The sequence below is a fragment of the Paramisgurnus dabryanus genome, chromosome 4 (genome assembly GCF_030506205.2).
Source record: "Paramisgurnus dabryanus chromosome 4, PD_genome_1.1, whole genome shotgun sequence".
In the NCBI taxonomy this organism is placed as follows: Eukaryota; Metazoa; Chordata; class Actinopteri; order Cypriniformes; family Cobitidae; genus Paramisgurnus; species Paramisgurnus dabryanus.
In genome coordinates, this window is record NC_133340.1 from 17,431,565 (window position 1) to 17,447,097 (window position 15,533).

The following is a 15,533-nucleotide window of genomic DNA, read 5'->3' on the forward strand; positions in this document are numbered from 1 at the left end:
TCCTGCAGGCGGCGCTCTGAGGCCCAGACTACCTGATTGAAGATATTTATAGAGTTTAGTCATTTACACGATAAAGTTTGACATATAAACGAAAATCTACTCGAGTTGTCAAGTTTGTTAAATATTTACACGAATTAACGGTAATTATAAGCGACTGTAAGTTTTTCATTATTAGCAACGATTTAAAAAGTAACAGGTGTCACGTGACACCGCTGTCTAGTCTAGACTTGAATAATGGCACGAAGAAACTTATTAACTTAAATGTATTAACTTAAAAACACTCATTTATGATGTAAGAGGAAAAGTTTTTGTATTTGTGTGCTATAGCTTTAGTTATTATAGGTCTCACACTACTCAAATGTATTTCAGTTATTTGTTCAGTAGACAGACACTTTACATTCAAATATTGTCGGATAAAGTGTTTACATAAAAAAACATGCATAGTGTATAGTAGAAGTGAATAGGATCCAGATTTCATTGTACACCACTATGCTACAAAAGCTTAAATTATTTGTCATTTCTAAATGAAAAGTGAAAGTGAAGGTGTTTGATGTGGGCAGGTCTCTAAACATTTTCTTATTCTATTAAACTATTTACAGCGCAACAAACTTCTGATGAGAGCCGAGAGGTTTCTCTTGATTTTGTTGTGTGTCTTCTTCACATGAAGATCAGATGATGGATGCTGAGATCATCAGGATAGATTCAGATATCAGTGTATCATCTTCAGAGGGACTGACAGCACCTGAGTTCACCTGTCACTGTTGTTATGATCTTCTCATTGATCCCACCACACTCACCTGCGGTCACAATTTCTGTCGTCACTGCCTGGCGATGTGGTGGTCTTCCTCCGGCCAAGCACAATGTCCAGAGTGTCGAGAGATATGGGAAGGTTTTCCCAAAATCAACATTCTCCTGCGGTGAGCAAAACATTTGTGACATGTCTGTATAGAGTATATGGGTTTGGGTATCATCTGTAGGTCCATTTAAATGTATAATATCTACTTGGTGTTTTGAATGTCAGTGGATTTCTACTTTAATGTTGTTTTTTGGTCTATATATCTACAAATGTTTATTTCCTGCCTAGAAATTGTGTTTGTTCACCTAATGTCTCTTTAAACATTCTACTTATGTTCCTGGTTGATCCCCCTGAAGAGTCTTGTGGGCATCATAGGCCGCAAAGGGCATGAAAGTTTCCAGTAAATTTCTGAAATCTTTCAGGGGAATCAAATCTGGGGAATTTTCGGAAATAATCCATATTTGAAACTTAACAGAAACTTTATGGGAACTATTTGGAAATTTGGGGAACTTTATAGAAACTATATCATCAATAAATATTTTGTTTGGTAATAAGTAGACATGCAAGGTAATAAAATGTTTCAAAATGACGTCTTGACTGATTTAATTGTTAAAGTAGAAATTTAATTGATTCTTTCATTGAGTAACACAACAGCATTATAAACAATATTATGATCGTGATAGCGTACATTTAGATATCTATTTACTGGCTAGCTATTAATTCCTGTTAATTCCCATATAGTCCCGTTAATTCCAATGGAAAGTTTTCAGCCTTGAAAATTCCTGGAATTTTGCAACCCTAATCATAGGTAATTTTAGGATAATTTAGTCCTTACCCAGACATCATCACATTCCCACCATCAGTTCTCCTTTGATTAGTCAAGGTTGTGAAACGCTCTGTGTTTTAGGGACGCGGTGGAGAAGTTGTTTCCAGATGATGTGAACAGACGGAGAAGGGGTGTACAGGGTGACCCGCAGGCCTGTCAGGTTCTCCTGGCGTTCCATCAGTTTGGAGAGAAACGGGCTCATGGTGCAGGTGCATCAAAGCACTCACTACAGCAAAAGGGATTTTACACTGGAGTCATAGCAGCGCTGTCCTGCATGAGCGTGAGTCTCACAAACACACAAACAAACACAAACAGAGGTTTTGGGATGAGTTTGTGTGTACAATATGTAATAACATGATAACCATGTGTGTTTGTGTGTGTGTGTGTGTGTGTGTGTGTGTGTGTGTGTGTGTGTGTGTGTGTGTGTGTGTGTGTGTAGTTGTTGTTGTTATTGTACATGATGTGGCCCAGAGTTGATCAGGATGCGGTCAGTAAACCGGTCAGCAGGTGGAGTGTTGATGATGTCACTCTGTGGATGGATGAGTTAGGGGACTGGAGCAGACAATACAGAGAAACATTCAGAAGGGAACAGATCAGTGGCAGGTATTGCAACACATCATTATTCATTTAAATAATCAATAAATGTGCAGTGAAAGCCAATAAGGTTAAGAGAAATTATTATTATTATTACTTCAGTGATAAAACATGCTGGTTTGCATGCATACATATGCTGAAGAGCGTGCAAAACATTTACATTTACTTCATTGTGGGAATTTTCTAGATAATGATGTTTAGACTTTATGTACTTATGACCACAATAGAATTACACTGTTGTCTTTCTTTGCCATAACAAACATGTTATAAACACACAAAGTTATAGCAGTTAGAAAAACTAACAAGCTAAGAATCAAGACTCAACTAAAACAAACACTGATCACCATAATGGCTTTAAATGAAACAGCGGATATATAAAACCTAAGGTAAGAAATAACTCTACCAGTAATAATAGAGTTTACATAGAGATGGTGATAGAGAGGATAAAGTTACAGATTGCACTTCTTTTAACTCCTAGTATGGTAGCTGTCTGTCTGTCCTAGTCAACCTCTCAATTCATATTTTACTCTCCTTCCTTTAGGCTGTAGATACAGACAGCTACCATACAAAAAAAACACGTCTAGGAAAAAGTTTTGTACCTGTAGCTATAAAAGCCCCTAATTCATTAATTGTGTAATCTGTTTGTGTTATATGTGTGTATTATGTGTTGAATGTGATGGGTACAATCTGTGGAAACAAATTTCCTCTAACGAGGACAATAAAGAATAAATCTGAATCTGAATCTCCTCATCTCTCTGTAAGATTGGGACAATATATATATATACCCAGCAGTGTTCATTTAACTTTTCTGTTTATATTAATTAAGATCAACTTAAACATGTGTTTATGTGAACAGATTATTGATTGTTCTCGGAGATGAGGATCTGTCTGAAGCTCCGTTCAGGATAGAAGATCCTCTCCACAGACGAGCTTTACTGCAGGAGATCCAGAACATCAAACATCTCGGAGTTAAAGCACCAGGAAACCTGTGGGAGTATAAGGTGTGTTTGAAACATGAATGCTGGTATTTATTGTGTGTAACAAACATGAGGCGCGTGTTAACTTAAATTAAACCCAGACAACAATACTGGCTGCAGTTCTTAGAGACTAAACATTGCCACAGTATGTGAACATTTCTGTTATATTAGTTGTTCAGTTTTTGCTTTTAATTTAATTTGATCGTTTTAGGTTTTCTTTTTTAAAATATTTTTTGTTGTTGTTTCTTTATACTTTCACTTTTAGTTTTTATTGTTCTGTCTTTGTTTATGACAAGCACGGGACTTTACCATGAATACTGTCATGCTGTAAATAGTACTCTTGACAGTAAAATCTGTCACTCCTGAAATCTTGTAATCAAATTGATTTGTAGAATATTTATTACAGATGAGAAGAAAATTGATCCACAGAAATATCATGATCTCTCCTCAAATAAGTCTGAATCAATACACAAAAATCAAAAGTTTGCAGATTCACACACTTAAAATCTTTATCATGAAGGTTATGTTATTTTCTTTAATTTGTGTGTTTCTCTGTTTGTGTAGGCCATGAATTTAGGGAAATCTCTTTTTCTGTTGATTGGTCTGAGAGATTCTCCGCGTGTTACGCTGCTTTACCTCTATCTGTTTGATTATGACCAAACGTTTCTTCCATTCATCCACACCTCCTGGCCTGCACAAAGAGCCAACACAACGCAGGATGACCCATCCCACCAAACTCAGGTGTGTGTTTGTTTTACTCTTCACTGTTAACTTGTGTGAGCTACAACTAACACTTGCATGATCTCTTTCTCTGTGTGGCGTAGCATGATCAGCCAACGTGGCGTCAGTGGGCGGGGTTTCTGGTCATGTACTGTCTGCTGCCCTATCATCTGCTGATTGAATTTGCATGGAATTGGCTGAACGTTCATTATTGGACATCACGTATTGTCATCTTAAATGCCTCATTATTGTCAGTGCTGGAAATCACATTTATTTGGAGACTATGGAGCAGAGGAGAAATAATGTACACACACCACACAGACAGTTTTTCACTAAAACATAAAAAATAATAATATGTTTTTATACTGAGCTAACATTCAGTTGTTGAGGACTTGCACCGAGTAACACTTTGTGATGTTCCCATATCTCATTTGATCTCTTTAATGTTGTGTGTGAATTTCAGGACCCTACCTAATAGGATGTGGCATCATTTGAAGAAGACGATGTCGCAGTGGTTAATATTCGTGCTGCTGTGGCCGATCATCCCTCAGTTCATCTGTAACTGGGAATTCTACATAGGCCTCTACTTCAGCCCAATCTTTAATATAGTCGTGTTGAGCAAAAACTTCTAAATTCAGACACTGCAGCTCTGGATATTTAACACACACAAGCATAAAGCTATGATACAGCTGTGGCCTTTAAACTCAATCATACAAATATACAGGAACACATAAACTCTTAATAAAAACACTGAATCAGTTCACACTCAGAATCAGAAGTTAATCAGTTCTGCTCAATTCTACATTTTGAATGATACTTACCGATGTGTGGATGGGTGCACATTTATGTTTGTTTATATTTATGTATGTTTTATTTATTGTTTATAGAAATTGTTTCAAATCTATATTTTGTTATAAAAATCTATTTTCTGATTCTTCTTATATTATTGATATTATTTTAATAGATTGTTCCATATTTGACCTAACAAATTAATTGACTGTTCCATCTTTGTCTTTGTTTTAAAATATTTAATTTTGCCATAGTTTTGCAAAAACATTCAAGACGGTAATAAATAGTTTTCTAAGGCCGATGTGTGATTCTTTGAGTTGAATTAAAATAAAATACTTCGTTTTAACATCTAGCCCTAAATGGTGTATTAAAAAATAAAGATCTTTTGTTTTTTTATGGTTTGGCTTCACAAAACTTTTCAATTCACATTACACTTCAAAGCAGCTTTACAGAAAGTAAGAAGGAAAACTTTGATTTCCAGGTACAGAATAGTTTTGCAGTAAGCCTACTTTATTTGATGGAGTACACTTTTAAAATTGAAGGTTCTTTATAGCGTTGCCATAGAAGAAATGTTTTTGGTTCTTCAAAGAACCATTTAGTCAAAGGTTTTTTAAAGAACCATTTCTTTATACATTTCTATATTCTGAAGAACCTTTTATTACCTTAAAGAACCTTTTGTGAAACAGAAAGGTGCTTCAGATGTTAAAGGTGCTTTAAAGAACCATTTAGACAGAAAGGTTCTTCTATGTATGGCATCATGAAGCACCTTTATTTTTTAGAGTATAAGAACTACAGACACACATTGTCATACTGTAAGACAACATTAAGTGTTTGATGTGGTGCTGTTCAGAGTCAGACAGATCGCTGTATGACCGCGGGAGCTGTGGCTAAGGGAGAATATAAACAGTTGCATAATTGACGTCAAGCTTTTAGATCCATGCTCTGGCGTGGAGCTCACACTATTGCAGCTGTGGTACAGAGCGATCAAACTAGTCAAACAAAATTTTGTAGGTCAAACATACTTCGGTAGATTCTGTGAGTACGCTCTTTAAGACGGATATCTTTATTCAGGTTTATGTGTGTAGTTTAGAGACGTTCCCTTTCACCCGTATCTCCGTTTGTAGTTTAGAGACGCTCCCTCGCCCTGTCATTGGCTCCACGCCTCTCGCGGAAGTGATACGTGTGTTTGAGAGGTTGGTGTAGCGCGTGTTTGTTCTGATCTGGTTGGTTTGGTTCTGCAGGTTTGGGATGGTCGCTGCTGCGGCTTTGTGATGCTGCGGAGGGTTCGGGTGCAGCTCCGGCAGGCGGCGGATCAGATGGCGAGAAGACCCAAACTCTGCTGCGGGGCGATAGCGCTCACCTGTGCGCTGATATTACCCATAACATTCACTTGGGGGTAAAAGAATCTATACTTGCACTCATTTATAAATGAATATAATGTGTTTACTGCTCACCTGTGCGCTCATATTACTCATAGTACATTTACTAAACCTCAGATAATGTGTTTACATTTATAATGTATTTACCACAGGATTGATCTTGTTCACCTCCCTGCTGAAATAAAACAGCAAGACCAGCATATGTTGTGTTTTGGTGCTGGTTTGCTGGTGACCACCACATCATTCCCATGCTGGTTTAGTGCTAGTCATCAGAAAACCAGCACAAGCATCCCATGCTGGTCATACCAGCAATACCAGCATATGTTGTGTTATGGTGCTGGTATGCTGATGACCACCAAACCAGCATGGGAACGATGTGGTGGTCACCAGCAAACCAGAACCAAAACACAACATATGCTGGTCTCGCTGTTTTATTTCAGCAGACTGTACCTAGGCTGCAATGATATCATTATAAAAACTTGTAGTTTATTTAACAACTGAAATTCTTTTGGTTAAAAAGTTTTTTTACACTTAACACATGCACATAGTTTGTAGAAAGTGTTGATCAAAATGTTCATGTTATTTCTCTCTCTCTCTCTCTCTTTCTCTCTGGGTCAGTCCGGTGAAGAACGTGGTAGCGGCCGCTCGTAGTCCTGTTCGGTTTTTCACTGCAGGTGTTCCTGTGGTGGATCTGTTTCTGGGTCAGTTAGATGAAGCATATCGTCTCAGAGATGAAGCTGATGTGTCTGTGTTGTTTTATTACGCCCCCTGGTGCGCTCGCTCCATCACTGCACGACAACACGTCCAACACGTCGCCCTGCGGCTGGCTGAAGAGGTGAGACAGATATCACAAACTGATTCTCATCCACCTTTTGATGATATGTCATAAACAAAACCAGACTGGATCAGATTCTAGTCTGACTACACTTTACTTACATGAGAACGGGTTTGTAATTGACTGTGTGTGCAGGTTTATGGCACAATCGGTGTTAATTCATCTGCTAAATGAATAAATGTTGATGTAATGTAATGCAGGTGCAGTTTGTGGCAGTGAATTGTTGGTGGCATCACGGTAAATGTAGAAAGCAGAAGAACTTCTTCCAGTATCCTGTTATTCATCTCTACTACAGGAGGTAAAGCACGATCGCTCGCTTATCTTTGGTTTAATGATGAAATGAAACGCTGAGGGTTTTGTGTTTGTAAAGGTTCGGTCCGATCGAGTACAGAGCTCCGGTTCTTTCAGAGTATCTGGAGAGTTTCATTCAGAGAGTTTCACGTCCACTCACGTACCTACCCACCCGTAAAGCCCTGCACACCTTCCTTAACCACCAGCAGGTAACTTTAACTCATCATTACTTGACCTCTTTTCCTATTTAAAGTGAAACTGTTTTAATCTCCTAATGAAGAGCTGAATGAGCGTCATATCTACACGCATGCTGATGGTTAATCTTTGAGTGTTAAATGTGTGTTTATTCTTACAGCAGGGTGTTGTGGGTTATTTTGAGTTTAACTCGTCTCCTCAGCCTGCTGGTTACCTCGTCTTTCTGTTTTCAGCTCTGATGGCGCTCAGACGAGGTATAAACGCGTATATTAAACTAATGCAGAATTTCCACTTGATTCATCAACTATATAAGATGTAACCTTCAGTCTTCTCATTGGGGCAGATCATCAAGGGCCGGTGCAGTTTGCGGTGGTAACCAATCAGGCGGTTGCAGAGAGTGTTTTACTGAGAGAAGATGAAAGTGTTTATTTACATCGGCGTTTAAACAGCTCATTGGTGAGACACACGCACACACCTTGATTCAGATGAGACGTCCATTACAGTGAAGTTAAAACTGTTCTGTTCTCTTCCTGTTGTCAGGTTTTCCCGCGGGATCAGAGGAACTTTACAGCCGAAGACGTCTGTGATTGGGTGTATGAGAACAGAGAGAGTCTTGTCCACTGGATTCAGCCAACGGGAGCAAAGAGTTACTCGCTGGAGGCGGAGCTACTGAAAGGCCCCGCCCTCCTTACATTCCTTCCACACAATCCTCTCCAAGCCAATCAGCTGCTGACTCAGGTGCCTGATGTCATTAAGTAAATACAGCCAAACATAATGACAAATAATCGTTGTGTAGATGTGTTCTCAGTAACTTTTCAGTTGTTCTCATAGACGTTTCAGTTTTAGCAGAATTTAATGTAATTACTTTGTGTCAGGTTTCTGAGTTGGCGTTGCGGTATCACTCCTGCTGCGGGTCGGAGGTGGGCGTGTCCTCTGTCTCTCAATGCTGTCAGTCACTGCCGGTCTCCAGTGGTCCGGTGAATGTTTGTGAAATGTGTGTCAGCCGCTCAGGTCCGAGCTCACGTTTTCTTCCTCCGGTGCGCTCCCACTGCTCAGTTCTGGAGCTGCAGGCGGTTCTGGATCAGGTTCCGGTCTTGAGCTCCTTCTGCGGTCACGTCCAGAGCTCCTACAGTCCGTATAACCTTTACGAGATCTGCTGCAGAGCCCAGCAGAAATCTCAGCACCGCCCCCATACATACGACTCCATCGCTGGCCTGCAGTGTCGGACCAATAAGACGCTGCGCTTTTATCTGCTGGACTCTGACCTTAACTGGCCACTGGCACAAAGACTCGGAGCCGAGCACAGCGCTCTGCCCTTCATCACCATCATCAACCTCAGAGACGAGACACACTATCTGCTCAACGACACTCATTCACTGGGTATAAACACAGACACATGATGTTAGTGTCCTAGTTTAATGTAGAGAGTCAACTCATGGATGTGTGTCTCTCTCTCTCTCTCTCTCTCTCTCTCTCTCTCTCTCTCTCTCTCTCTCTCTCTCTCTCTCTCTCTCTCTCTCTCTCTCTCTCTACAGAGCGTTTCATTCAGAACTTCAGCGCTCCCTACAGTCCTCTACACAGACATCTGGTTGGACAGGAAAAACAACAGCATCACCCACAAACTCTTATCCAGGAAGTGACCTCACACAGCTTCCTGGACACAGTCATGGATTCACAGAAGGTAAGACAGATGGACATCAAAACTGTCAAAACCATAAGAAAGTCAAGGGAGAGCCATGATATCACATCACTGCAGTGTAGACGGTCCTAATAATCAAGATCTTTTCATAAAATCACACAAATATAATGAATGTATATAATATAAATGTGATGTAAATGTGTATTGTTGTGTCTGCAGGATGTGCTGTTGTTGTATTATTCAGGCTGGTGTGGATTCTGTTCAGTTTTGAATCACGTGTTTCTTCGTCTGGCTCGTCTGTTTCAGGGAAACAACACCATCACTGTGGCCAGGTCTGAACATTTCTCTGAGGATTTTAACACCTGTAGAGTTTTTATTTATGTGACATTAAAGATTAGTTTAGCAGAATTACAAATGTGTCATATTCTAATTACTGTAGGAAATTACAAATTCTTAAAAAAAAGTGTCTTATGACTTTAAGGCAGTGTCTGTTTTATCCATAGACTGTAAAAATAATAGGGACGTAGTGTCTGACATCACCCATAGGTTTGTAAAGAGCTTTGTTGAAGCTTAAAGTAGGCGGTGCTTCCTGTCGCCATCTTGGCTGCACGTCACCGTGCATCACACACGGGTAACCCAAAATGGGTAAAGAGGCAGGACATGGGTGAAGTTGAGGTGGCTGGTTGCTGAAACCACACCCGCCCAGCTCGATTCTAGTGACAGCAGTGGCTGTTCACCCGTCACTCAAGTGGCCACGCCCTTAATTATGCAGAAGTTTAAGGCTTAATATAATTTAAACGGATGAGTTACAATAAAATGCACCCCCCTCACAGTTCTCATAAAGGGATAAATTAGCAATACAGACCAAAAACAATGTTTGTACCAGAATGTAAACATATTATTTTCTACTGTAAAGTTGGCCATTTTAACATGGAGTTCTATGGGAATTGATTCCCTTTTGGAGCCTCTAGTGGCCAATCGATGAACTGCAGTTTAAATCACATCTGTATTGGCTTCAACAGAGAGATCAGAAGGTTGCCCCTCGGTAAACATGCCATTAATGTTTTGAAAGAACTGAGTTTTTGTAATGTGTCAGTGGATTTTGTCTCTGGTTATGGATGGGATGGCAGAGATGTTAAATGTGGAGCTTCTTTAACAGTAATCCTGATTGATATTGATCTTGTTTTCAGGATGAATGTGGCATTGAATGATCTACCCTGGGAGTTTATGGTGGATCATCTGCCTTCCATACTATTCTTCCCAAGACAAAGGTACGTTTGTATTACTAAGATTATACACAGGTGTGTTACACGGGTACACGTGGGTCACTGAGGTTAAACATGGGTAAAAACTATAATGTCATTCAAATATGCACTGTTCAATCTGACAGGAAGCAGATGAGTGTGAAATTTCCAGATAACACCCCTGTCACTCTTCCGAACCTGCTCCGGTTTGTCCTGCAGCACACGAGTCACGCCCCCTGGGCGGAGTCAGATGGTGGACTGGGCACAAAGTCTCTTCTGGAGGCGGAGCTTCAGGTCCTACAGCAGGAAGTGTTTTCTCTGCAGCGGGCTCGAGAGCGTCTCTCTCAGCAGCTCGCTGTGTTGTGGAGGGATAACCGGCGTCTCACGCTGCACACTCACACGCTTCAATCCCAGAATGCCGAGCTGCAGGCGCAGAGCGAGCGTCTAGAGACACTGTACAAGGAGAAAACACGTCAGCTGACTGACACCGTTTATAAACTACAGGAACTCGCTGATGCATCTGAAGAGCTGCTGAAGGAAAACTCACTGCTGAAAGTGCTTCTGAGTGCTCTCAGAGAGAGAGACGGACACCAGACGGCCCGACAGACGGACACCAGACAGACACCAGAGAGACAGACAGACAGGTAGCAGACAGACATCATTCCTGTCACTCAGAGCTGCTCTCTTTCACACATTTGGACTGTGATTCAGTATTCAGGGATTTGTTTATATTTGTCTGATTGTTATGTGTTAAATAAATCAAAGACTGAGTGATTTTTACCCTTTGTTGACTCTGTTGGTGTGTTTTTTCTTTACGATGTTATGTTGTTTTAAGACAGCTTTATGGATCTGTATTTAAAGGGGATGTTGAGAGGTAAGTCTGTACTTACAGCTGAAGAATCTCTCATTTATTCTCTTTCAGTTTTTTTCTCCTTTCAGGTCTTCATCACGCTCATGAGATTTGATTTCCAGTGGCACATTAAAATCATTTATCTACTGGATTTAGAAAACAATATCAGGTGAGTGAAGCACATGGACCGGAGCAGACCTGTGATCATAGATCGACACCAAACCTCTGTGTTATCTCTGAATAAACTCATCCTAAAAGCTTACAGTATTTACAGATCTCAGCGTCTGATGTTTTAAATCTCAGTGAAACACAAGAGCTGTTAGTTTTAAATCATGTGTCTAATGTACAGAATTGAGGGACTTTTGCAAAAAGGTTTGTTTTATAATTGTAAACTAAGTGACAATAGCTATGTTTACATGCAACCAAATAATCTGTTCCTAATCGTGTTGAGGTCGATCGGATGCAAATTTCGGTCGTATTAAAAGGAGTGGTGTAGTCCGATCTGTGATCCGATCATCAGGAGAAAAGTACTCATGTAACAGTGTGAATCGTAGTATTTTCTCAATCACATGCAGAAATACCTTATGCACATGCTCTTATATATTTATCACATGAATTAATTCACAGAAACATGTAATAGCAAGGCAATGGCAACACACATTATTAAGATAATGGAGTCATGTGTTGTACATTCTGCAGCGTTCATGTCTTTCATAACATTACATAAAACAATAAAATAGCATTGTACCTTTTGAAAAATGTGTTTTCTGTGCCTTTATCTAAAAACTTTCTCAAACTTAACTTTGTACATTTATCCAGAGATAAAACGTGAACTCGACGACAGATGCTGTGCACTGCTTTTTGTAGAAAATTAGGTACCGCAAGTTCTTATTTTTTCTGCCGGTTAAAGATGAAAGGATTTGGTTCATTAGTTATTGGTATTTGGGCTGTCATTGTTTTTGGGATTTTTTTCAATGTCCATTGGGCTGGTTTTAATTCATGGATCTGGCAACCCTGGCTGTGCGCTTGCGCAGACATTTGGTTGGGATTATAACTAATGTACATGCAAAGCAACATTTTAATCAGATAGCAATGTTTAGTGTGCATGCAGACTGTACTGTCGTAACATGCAGTCAGATTAAATTCAGTCGGATTGACAAAATTGTGTGCACGTAAACATAGCCAATGTGCTTGTGTTTCACAGGTTTGGTGGTCTGTAGTTTCCTTATGTTAGTGAGTGAATGGTTTAACTAAGTACTCTAAACCGTCAAACAGACACGTATGTACCCTGACAGGAGCTGCTGAGGTGATTTACATCACCACAAGTTAAATTCATACAGTCATAACATTGTTTAGTTGGGATCTCTTAAAAAGAAAAACAAGATTCAAGTAAATTGAAGAGTTTGTTGTATCACCGGTTTAAGAGATCAGAGGATCAAAACAAACCGTTTAAAACAAGATCTGATCTATGATGATCAGTGTATGAGATCACATCTGATGCTTTCTGCTTTGTTTCTTCTGTATGTTCACATGATATTTAATGACAGCATTAAAGTTAAATGATTAAATGTTGTTTTTCTCTACTGCACACAGAGCTCTGATTTGACTGCTGACTGAAAGTTTATCTTCACGTCTCCAGTCCTCAAACTCCCCTTTGAGAGATCTGGATGTGAGTAACAATGACCTGGAGGATTCAGGAGTGAAGCTCATCTCTGATGCTCTCGAGAGTCCAGACTGTAAACTACAAATACTGAGGTATTTATCTCTATAGTTTTATTTGTAGTTAACTGGTTCTGCTCTCCACCAGTCTTCACTTATAACCTATATAAGATAAGAGTCATCAAAAGATGTCACAGTGTCATAGTTACATTTATAAGAAGCATTCATGAAACATTGTGATCTTGTATACTCCTTAGTAAATGTGAAGTTTTCTGATTTAAATGTCTCTTCTTGTGTTCAGATGTCTGTGATCTCAAATCCAAAAAGAGCAAACATTCATCTCATACTGTCTGAGGACCACAGAAAGGTGACGTGTGTGTGAATGATATGAGATTTGATGATGTTTCTCGGTTTCTGTGTAAGTAAAGTCTCACTGGACGCTGGGAGATTAAATGAAGCGGGTCACATACTGGAATATCAGTCTCATATAAAGACATCAGCAGGAATAGAAAGAGTGCTGGGGGTGTGTTTAAATACAGTAGACGATCATTAATAATATCAGACTCACTGCTTTTTATAATGAAGTAACAGCAGTAGTGTTTAAAGACATCTCTGATGCTAATAGATCTGGACTGGCACTCAGCGGGCACTCTGTCCTTCTACAGCGTCTCTGACACACAAACAACACAACATTCGCACAACCTTTATATGCTGGATTTAAGATTGAAGACTGATGATGTGACTAATAAAAGAAAGAGACAGCTGTATGTTCTGCACTGTGTGTGTAATCTCTCCAGTCAGCACAACATGAGTCTGTAGCGCCACCCAGCGGTCACATCACTGAACTTCACATCAATAATGATGACATTGACATTCATTACTCACACATTCAAATAATATTAATATCATAACGTCTGATTATTAAACTAGAAAGACTGCAAACATCATGATTTTAGCCCTTAACTAAAGTCTACTAACTAATAAATGAGAGAAAGAGACACACACACACACACGCGCACACGCACACACGCGCACACACACACACACACACACACACAGATGTAGTGCTGCATACTGAAGACATTAAGGTTATGATTGATGAAAGATAATGACACATTCATCTTCAGACTGCAGTCTTTTACTATCTAGTTGCAGATGATGCTGTGATTGAAAAGGTGAAGATGAAGAGGTCAGGGTCAGATGATGAAGATGATGATTTGCTTGACCTTTAACCCACACACCACCTTTAAAAAACTTTCAGTATAGCTAATGAAGGTGTGTGTGTGTGTGTGTGTGTGTGTGTGTTTGTTTTTGTGTGTGTGTGCGTGTGTCTGTCCTTAGGCCCAGTTACAACAGGAATTTTAGCACATTTTTTATTAGTTGGGCAGCTCAACATCTTGTTGTAGCACGCTCAAGTGTGTGTGTGTGTGTGTGTGTGTGTGTGATGGGTGTTTTGTGATGGGTGGGGCTGGTAGAGATACATTGTGCCTGCAATGTCTGTAAAATGGGTCGCATGTTATTCGTCTTTTTAATATCTGATTAGATCAACATGAACAATGAAATGTTAAATATTTTCATGTCAAACAACTGAAATATTCTTCATAATGAAATCTGTTTTAGGACAATTAAAAGATTTTTATAACAAGATGAAGAAAAGAAACAGATAGTTGTGTGAAGTATGTGTCTAGACAGTGTGATTTCTTTTATTGTTTTACATTAAATGATTTAATTCACAGTGATGAAATGTTGTGGCTTCACAAAATAAATTTGATGAATGTTTTAGTGAGAATGTGTTACATCTGAACACTCTTGTAGTGATTATTTCCAGGTTTAATGTGCATTTGATGGTTGAAAATTTAAAGTGCTGTCATATTGTGTGACTGATTTATCTTTTTAAATAGAGAGAGATGTTTTATATATAAATGACAACAGATTTCATTTAAAATCAGCAGTGATTTGTTACTAACTATAAAACACTGCTAACAAATGAACAACGCACAATGATGGTGAATCAGTAACAATATAACAACCAAGAGAGAAAGTGTGTGTGTGTGAGAAAGAGAGAAAAAGAGAGAAAAAGTGTGTGTATGAAAGAGAGCGAGAGAGAGAGAGAGAAAAAGTGTGTGTGAGAGAGAGCGAGAGAGAGAGTGAAAGTGTGTTTGTGTGTAAGAGAGAGAGAGAGAGAGGATGGATAAGGTAAAAGTCTGATCTCTCTTTCTCCTCCGGGTTTGTTCAGTCTCTTGTGGTAGGACGTGCGCACACACGCACACAGAACGCTCGCGAGCGGCGGGCAGGCGGCTGCAGGTGAAGAGCTGATGATGATGATGATGAAGAATCCATGGATTACCGCTGTGACGCCACTGATTGTTTTATTAATATTGCACGTGACACGAGCAGGTACACACACATACACGTGTGTCTGTAACTCTTGATTAACTCTTTTATCTTCTTGCTGTGATGATGATGATGATGAGGTCTCATGATGTTCTTCAGATTTTCTCAATGTTTTTAATTCTCTGATCACTGTTATGTTTTGTAGAGACTGACTCAGAAACAGTGTTTTAATGCTTCTAGTTTCATGTAGTATTGAGTGATTGTATGGTTTCTTTAGATGTTAGTTGTGTGTGATGAAGGTCTGGAAGTGATATTGAGCAGCTGCTTCTCATCGTCTCGTCTGTCTTCATGGTTCTACTTTATTTTCATGAAGTCATTGATCTGTGGAGATCTAACAGATTTCAG

The 15,533-nt window shown here is 39.4% G+C and overlaps 3 protein-coding genes across 6 annotated transcripts in view; all 3 read left to right on the top strand.

The window, feature by feature from the left end:
- On the top strand, nucleotides 1–4,998 carry LOC135752348 (bifunctional apoptosis regulator-like). Of its 2 annotated transcripts, XM_065270837.2 has the most exons (8): nucleotides 1–140; nucleotides 600–917; nucleotides 1,704–1,902; nucleotides 2,062–2,225; nucleotides 3,073–3,217; nucleotides 3,758–3,934; nucleotides 4,018–4,217; nucleotides 4,377–4,998. In XM_065270837.2, exons 2-8 carry the CDS (start codon nucleotides 673–675, stop codon nucleotides 4,543–4,545), a joined length of 1,299 nt encoding a protein of 432 aa, XP_065126909.2. In that variant the 5' UTR covers nucleotides 1–140; nucleotides 600–672; the 3' UTR covers nucleotides 4,546–4,998. The 2 variants fall into 2 exon arrangements, with proteins under 2 accessions (XP_065126909.2, XP_073670629.1); XM_073814528.1 differs by lacking the exon at nucleotides 1–140 and having other exon boundaries at nucleotides 375–917.
- A 551-nt stretch (nucleotides 4,999–5,549) lies between these two features.
- On the top strand, nucleotides 5,550–11,071 carry txndc11 (thioredoxin domain containing 11). The gene is made up of 12 exons (XM_065270733.2): nucleotides 5,550–6,098; nucleotides 6,700–6,916; nucleotides 7,117–7,214; nucleotides 7,287–7,416; nucleotides 7,563–7,656; nucleotides 7,746–7,858; nucleotides 7,943–8,140; nucleotides 8,278–8,782; nucleotides 8,938–9,083; nucleotides 9,261–9,373; nucleotides 10,232–10,312; nucleotides 10,432–11,071. Exons 1-12 carry the CDS (start codon nucleotides 5,974–5,976, stop codon nucleotides 10,931–10,933), a joined length of 2,322 nt encoding a protein of 773 aa, XP_065126805.2. The 5' UTR covers nucleotides 5,550–5,973; the 3' UTR covers nucleotides 10,934–11,071.
- A 2,865-nt stretch (nucleotides 11,072–13,936) lies between these two features.
- col5a3b (collagen, type V, alpha 3b) overlaps nucleotides 13,937–15,533 on the top strand; it is a 32,299-nt gene continuing 30,702 nt past the window's right edge. Inside the window, exons 1-2 of one of the 3 annotated variants that reach the window (XM_073814464.1) lie at nucleotides 13,937–14,069; nucleotides 15,031–15,191. In XM_073814464.1, the coding sequence (XP_073670565.1) occupies nucleotides 15,110–15,191 (82 nt within the window). In that variant the 5' untranslated portion in view covers nucleotides 13,937–14,069; nucleotides 15,031–15,109. Of the gene's footprint in view, nucleotides 14,070–14,957; nucleotides 15,192–15,533 lie in introns of those variants that run through there. The other 2 variants (XM_073814463.1, XM_073814465.1) reach the window with 2 other exon arrangements.

Coding starts and splice junctions, on each gene's coding strand:
- LOC135752348 (XM_065270837.2), top strand. CDS start 673: ATGATGGATGCTGAGATCATCAGGATAGATTCAGATATCAGTGTATCA. Junction 2,226..3,072: donor AGGGAACAGATCAGTGGCAG/GTATTGCAACAC, acceptor TTATGTGAACAG/ATTATTGATTGTTCTCGGAG. Junction 3,218..3,757: donor GAAACCTGTGGGAGTATAAG/GTGTGTTTGAAA, acceptor CTGTTTGTGTAG/GCCATGAATTTAGGGAAATC.
- txndc11 (XM_065270733.2), top strand. CDS start 5,974: ATGCTGCGGAGGGTTCGGGTGCAGCTCCGGCAGGCGGCGGATCAGATG. Junction 7,417..7,562: donor CCTTCCTTAACCACCAGCAG/GTAACTTTAACT, acceptor TTATTCTTACAG/CAGGGTGTTGTGGGTTATTT. Junction 8,141..8,277: donor CCAATCAGCTGCTGACTCAG/GTGCCTGATGTC, acceptor ACTTTGTGTCAG/GTTTCTGAGTTGGCGTTGCG.